The following is a 6,218-nucleotide window of genomic DNA, read 5'->3' on the forward strand; positions in this document are numbered from 1 at the left end:
AATTAAATTATGTTAATATTTGGCTAATCTTGAAGAATTTTTATTTAATTGGTATAAACAGTACTTCTAATTTCGACACACTTGTAAAGTACTGATTATGGTATAGAACAGTACAGTATGAAGAATTTAAAAAAAATTAATTCGGAGATTTTTTGAAAAACACTTCTTCAATTATACAACAAAAAAGGGTGGGAATAAATATTTCGATTTCTAATTTAATGTTTTAAATTTGTATAAAATTGTGTATAAAATTGGGAGGTGTATAAATAAACAATACAACCAAAAAGCCTGTAAAAGTTTATATTAAATAAAAACAATCACATTAAAAAATAGCCATCACCAACAAAAATACCCATCACCAAAAGCATTTAATATTAAAAGTTGCTCCCATATATTATGTACTTGTGTTTATACCTGAATTTTAAAAAATAAAATGCAAGGAATCCACCCATTCCTGCAAGTAACAAGACCGATAATATAACGACTGCAACAATGTATCCTATAATTTGTTGGTCCTTCTTTTCAACTTCGTCATCATCACCATCATCATCGTTTCCACCCCCTATAATAATAGATTAGACACAATTCAATACTGTTTTCACACACGTTTTACCATTAGAGGGTAAGCTCACAGTGACCACCGAAGTGTCGATTACATTGTTGTCTTCAATGAGTTGTAGATTGAGTGTAATAAAACTCTTCTTCAGAATATCATCAGTCAGGTCTTTGGACTTTTCTAATTTCACCGTTTTTTCTGACCGGGATATTTTGAAATATTGTTTGTAATTCGAATCTGAAAGTTAATACGTTCAATTCCATCCCAATTTGTAGTTGGTTTAACTAACTTACCTTCAATGTTGGGTTCCACACCGTCTTTGAAGTGCTCAATATTTATACTGTCAACAGTGAACTTGTTTTCTTCGGTGTAAGTAGCAGAGTACGTTGCTTTGTCAAATTTGGACGTGTAACCTGGTAAATTCAGAATCAAAGTGGCCTTAGATTTGCCGTTCTCATTACTTGCTATGAGGTCCAGAGTAATATATTGGTTAAAGAGTACCAACTCATCTAATGGTTTTTCAACCGTAATTTGCCATTTATTGGAATCATCAATTTGTTTAGCTTTGAAACTTTCACTGTATTCTAAAATTGTCAATTTCATGTTAATCAAAACAAGTAAAAGTATATAAAGTATATAATTCTAATTTTATATTTGTAGACTACAAAGGATTTACCTCCGTACAGGTCAACTTGGGTCGGTGTATTTGTTATAGTTATTGTTTCATTTAATGAAATTGTTGACTCATCCTCGACATAGTTTCCTCTATAAGACGCCGACGAAAATTCTGGTGCTTTTTCTGTAGTTTTTTCCGGTAGAGATATTATTAAAACGCAATTTGCTGATATTTCATTTGTTGTACTTTTGGCTGATATTGTTACATAAGCGACATTGTCGAAATAACCAGTAGGGAAGTCTGAGGCGGTTATACTTAAAAGACCAGTTTTTGAGTCCAAAGAAAATGAAAGATATTGATTAATATCAACCTCTAAAAACGTCAGTATTAATATTTATAACCGTGAAATGATGATAGCTATCATTACCCTCTTGTACACTTAAACTAAATGTTACAGCTTTGAAATCTTTACTTTCAACTTTGATGTCAGATTCTAGTGAGAGGCCTGTTTCTTTGGAGTATTCTGCTTTGTATATTGAACTGTCAAATGAAGGAACGTCTAGTTCTGTAGTTTGAGGTAGTGTAATTACTAAAACAGTCTTTCCGGTGTTAGTATTATCAGCTTCTGAAACCGTCACTGTTACTAATAGTTCAGTGTTTTTCAACATGTCATCAGTAAACTCTTTAGAGGTAATCGTGCAAACACCATTTTCATCTACAGTTGCTTCCAAGTAGTCATTAATAGATTTATCTGTAAACATTCCCCTACATTTGTTGGCCTAACATTTAAAAAAACTTTACTCACCATTCCACATAAAAGATAAAGTTAATTCATTAACGTAATCTTTAATAACGATTTTATCGTGGGTAAGTTTGTGGTCATCTGTGGAATAAGATGCCTTATAATACAGATTATCGAACTTCGGTGCTGAGGAGTCATCATTGGACGGAAGGGTCAGAATTATTGATACTTTGCCTGTATTAGTATTATCTTCTTCTGTTACTTTAAGCACCAGAATTAGTTCTGTTTTACCGTCGATTTGAGTAATATCTAGAGGCTTATTGGAAACCAGATTGCATGTTTTGGCCGTGTTGTCGCAGCTTGCACTAATGTACTCATTGATGTTAGATATATCAACTAAAAGAAGTTGAAGTTTTCAAGTTGTGTAATTTGTATTCTGTGAGCCTTTTCTCACCTGAAGTTAAAGTCGCAGTGAGAGTACCCAAATCGCTATTGCTTAAAGTGATATCTTCCAGGTTTTTAATTTTTCCATCTTTGGTGTAATCACCTGTATAGTAGTCTTTAACAAACTTAGGAGCTTCTTGGTCGGAACTAGTTGGCAAGTTAATAACAACGACTGCTTTAGATGTTTTATCACTTCTATCAGTCACACTGACTGACAAACTTGCAACGATTTCGTTGATATTACTTAGGACATCGTCTGGTATAGTTTCCAGTTGGAGAGAATACCCACCATTACCATTGGAAGAAATTTTAAAATACTTTACGTCGATATTTGCTGTAATCATTCAAACAATTATTCATTGTGTTTCTCTGTATGTGTTTTGTGTTTGTGTGTGTTTTAGTGTTAATGTGAGTGTGGCCTTTTAGTGTAGTGGAACTAACCTGAATCGACTTTCGGTGCTTCAAGAGTACCAATGCCAGTATATTGAATTACTATGGAATCAAGCCCTGACAGCTCTTGGTCAGATAATTTGCCAGTATAATATGGCTTATCGAAGTTTGGAGTTGGTTGATCAATTTCGAGGATAAATGTGGTACTTGACACAGCGGTTCCGATATAAGCATTCAATCCAACAATTAAATAATCATCTGCCCCAATTTTTGTTTCATCCACCGTAACCTTTACTGTTTTAGTACTAATTTCATATGAAGCACTAAAGGCTCCCTTGGAGTCTACAAGTATAAGGTGACTGTGTAAAGATCAGTCCAGGAACAGACGACTTAAATTAATGTACGTAAAGACTTACCATCGGATACTTCGACTTTATCAGCTACTGAAAGCGTCTTGACATCATCTTTCAGTACCACCTGGTGATTTTCGTACGTTGCCGTGTAATAACTTTGTTCGAACTCCGGGCCTTTTGTATAATCCGCCCTGTTGATGATCAGCGTCGCTTCAGCCGTGTCCGAGGTGGTGGCTTTCAGGGCCACCAGCGTCGGTGAGTCTTCGATAGACGACACGCAGCTGCACGTTACCTCAATTTGCTTGTCAGATTTTGTGGCTTTTTCACACTTTACTACGCCTGGGGGAAATGAACATTATTTGACTTGATTAGATTAAATTTTAACTTACTATTATCTGCTTCAATAACTGTCTTCTCTGGATAGTGGGTTTGTATTAAAATTGGTCCTTCGGTTATGGTACATTTGGGGTCCCCATTAGTGTTCGTGTAAGAAAAAGTGTACGAAGGTTTATCGAAGTTTGGTTTATCTAAGATACTATCCTCTTTGTCTATTTCAATCGTAATTTTAGTATTGCCAGATTTCGGTTCCTTAGCACTATCCTAATAAATAAAAAATATTATAATTGTCAATATTTACTAATTGTTACGTACTGTCGCTGTTAATGTGAAAGATATTGGCTCCATCAAACTGAGTAAGTCGATTGTCTTTATAGACACAATATAATCTTTTACATTTTTTGTTGAATCCAACTCAAACATGCTAGCATATTGATCAACTTCTAGTGTCATTTTAGAGTTAGAAAAGTCTTGATCATTTATTTTAATTTCTGTGCTCATCAAAGTAATATCTACGCCTTTGACTATGGGCATGGGTAATTTCAAATTATATTCTTTTTGAGAAAATGTCGGAATATAATCATTGTGGTCAGATATAGTTATTACTGGTTGTGCATCACCGCACTGAAATGATGCCGCTACAAACTCATACTTCTCCACTATAATATGATCAATTAAGTCAAAGTTATCTTTAGTTAAAATCAGTTTTCCATTTTCAATCTTTGTTGATATCCGAAGGTCTTTTAAGAGATAAACATTCCCACTTGGCTGTATAGTTCTTAGAAATGAACAGGAACATTCGCCTGTTCCATTGAAATCTATATTATAAAATTCTCCATTTGTGTCATCAGTTTTAATTTCAGAATCAAGATTCCCACAATCTGAAAAATATCAGATTATTATTATTATTATTATTAAGTAGGTTATATGTATATGTACATAAAGAAACTGAATTTAATATAATCCTAGAACCTGTCAGAACTATTAGAAGAAAAATTAATATTTTAGTTTGAGTAAATGTACAAAAAAAACTAATTAAATAAATGGCTAATTCTGTTTTATCAATTTTTTTTCATCACACGCATAATTATTATTATCTATCAAGTGTGTATTATATTAAAAATACAATTTTTTACCTGCGTTACAGTTGTATACAAAAATCAATAGTAAAAATATAGAAGAAAGGCACTTCATTTTGCACTATTTAGACACATCACTTATAAAGCCTTAAATCCGTGTGATACACAGTGTGAATATTCCACTACGCATCGCACCTAATCATTGTATTATTTTATCAATATTATATTATCTGGGATTATCTGATGTATTGTTAAAAATAGGTTTATTTTGTTGAAATCATAATTAAAATTATAGTTATCAAGTGACGGTTAAAATTAACAAATTGAATTGGTGCTTATTAATGTTCCACATTGTTTCCATAATAAATAAAATACATTTTTTATGGAATGAGTTGGTCTAGGTCGAACACAAATTAATTATAGATCAATATTTGGTACATACATAAAAAAATTTTTCTATAAAAATTAATAACTAATAAATTCTGATATTTATAAAACTAAAAATTTCAACTTAATATTGGGTATTTCCACCTCTAATATGAATGACAGCCTTACATCTTCAGTTCATACCCAAAATCTGGATATAAATACCATTTTGGTCCAAATTCACTCAAATTCAAGTTAGGATGGTCCCTTAAATGTCTCCCAAGAATGTCCCAGATATGGTCTATTGGGTTAAGGTCTGGCCTGTGAACTGACCAGGCCGTAGCATTAATCCCAATGTCAGTAAGATAATTTTAGACAACATAGACTGATGTGATCGTGCATTATCCTGCATTAGTAAATAATTTGAACCTATAAAAGGGGCATAGGGCACGACAAGTTCTTCTAGAATGTCCAAAATGTAACACCCAGCATTAAGGTACCCATTATTTATCACCACCAACTCGGTACGTGCTGTTGTGTATGTCTCCCTACATATTTGAGCCCCCACCAAACAAGGTGGTACCGTTATGTACCGTTATAACATGGAATTTACAAAATTATAGGTGGTGTGGAATAGTGTAATAAATAAAATAATGTAAATATGTAATAAATAACTTGAATTAAATGTCACCAAAAAACAAAAACATGGATACATGTGAAGCTTGCCGAATAAATTTTTGACGCCTTTAATTTATAATTTTAACAACAATTTTCACGGCAATAAAAATCAAGAGAATAATTGCACAATTGTCCATTTCAATCTAATTTATCACCAGGAAATAAATTTTACGGTCAATAACGAATGTGGACCATTTAATGAAACAATTGCTACAGTCGTCGAAGAACATTTGTGTGTGCAGTAAAAAATGAGTGCTGTCGGTGTTTTCTTTGTTTTCACCGTGATTGTGTTGGTTCATGGGGAGGAAACTTGTGACATGACGGCCTGTGAGGCCTACGAAAAAAGTCAAATGGACCTTAGGGAGTTGATGGACACTTTGGAGGATAACAAAACCGATTCCTATTTCCAAAGGTTGGAAAGGAGGCTGAGATCTTTAGAACAACCTGGTAATAATGTGGAAGGTTTCGTGGTCTTCAGTACTAACACCGAAGTACCTTGTTTAAGTGTGGGAGATCCAGAGGGGTAATGAAAGGTGGATAGACTGTGGAACTGGTCCATGTAAGTGCAGGCCAGAAACCAAGTCAATGAATTGTTGGCAGGCCAATTTAAAGTACCTTCCCAGTGATCAAATTTTGCCACAGGACGTTAAAACCATGT

General features: G+C 33.5%; 1 protein-coding gene across 2 annotated transcripts in view; it reads right to left on the reverse strand.

Moving 5' to 3' along the window:
- LOC109599232 (uncharacterized) overlaps positions 1-6,218 on the reverse strand; it is a 45,384-nt gene that overhangs the window by 715 nt on the left and 38,451 nt on the right. The window contains exons 1-12 of one of the 2 annotated variants that reach the window (XM_020015192.2): positions 4,574-4,697; positions 3,753-4,318; positions 3,491-3,701; positions 3,165-3,440; positions 2,800-3,090; positions 2,369-2,692; positions 1,978-2,310; positions 1,600-1,923; positions 1,233-1,544; positions 850-1,140; positions 614-793; positions 415-562 (exon numbers count right to left, since the gene is read on the reverse strand). In XM_020015192.2, the coding sequence (XP_019870751.2) occupies positions 415-562; positions 614-793; positions 850-1,140; positions 1,233-1,544; positions 1,600-1,923; positions 1,978-2,310; positions 2,369-2,692; positions 2,800-3,090; positions 3,165-3,440; positions 3,491-3,701; positions 3,753-4,318; positions 4,574-4,631 (3,314 nt within the window). In that variant the 5' untranslated portion in view covers positions 4,632-4,697. Of the gene's footprint in view, positions 1-414; positions 563-613; positions 794-849; positions 1,141-1,232; positions 1,545-1,599; positions 1,924-1,977; positions 2,311-2,368; positions 2,693-2,799; positions 3,091-3,164; positions 3,441-3,490; positions 3,702-3,752; positions 4,319-4,573; positions 4,698-6,218 lie in introns of those variants that run through there. The other variant, XM_049965826.1, reaches the window with a different exon arrangement.

Source organism: Aethina tumida, chromosome 4 (assembly GCF_024364675.1).
Source record: "Aethina tumida isolate Nest 87 chromosome 4, icAetTumi1.1, whole genome shotgun sequence".
Classification (NCBI taxonomy): Eukaryota; Metazoa; Arthropoda; class Insecta; order Coleoptera; family Nitidulidae; genus Aethina; species Aethina tumida.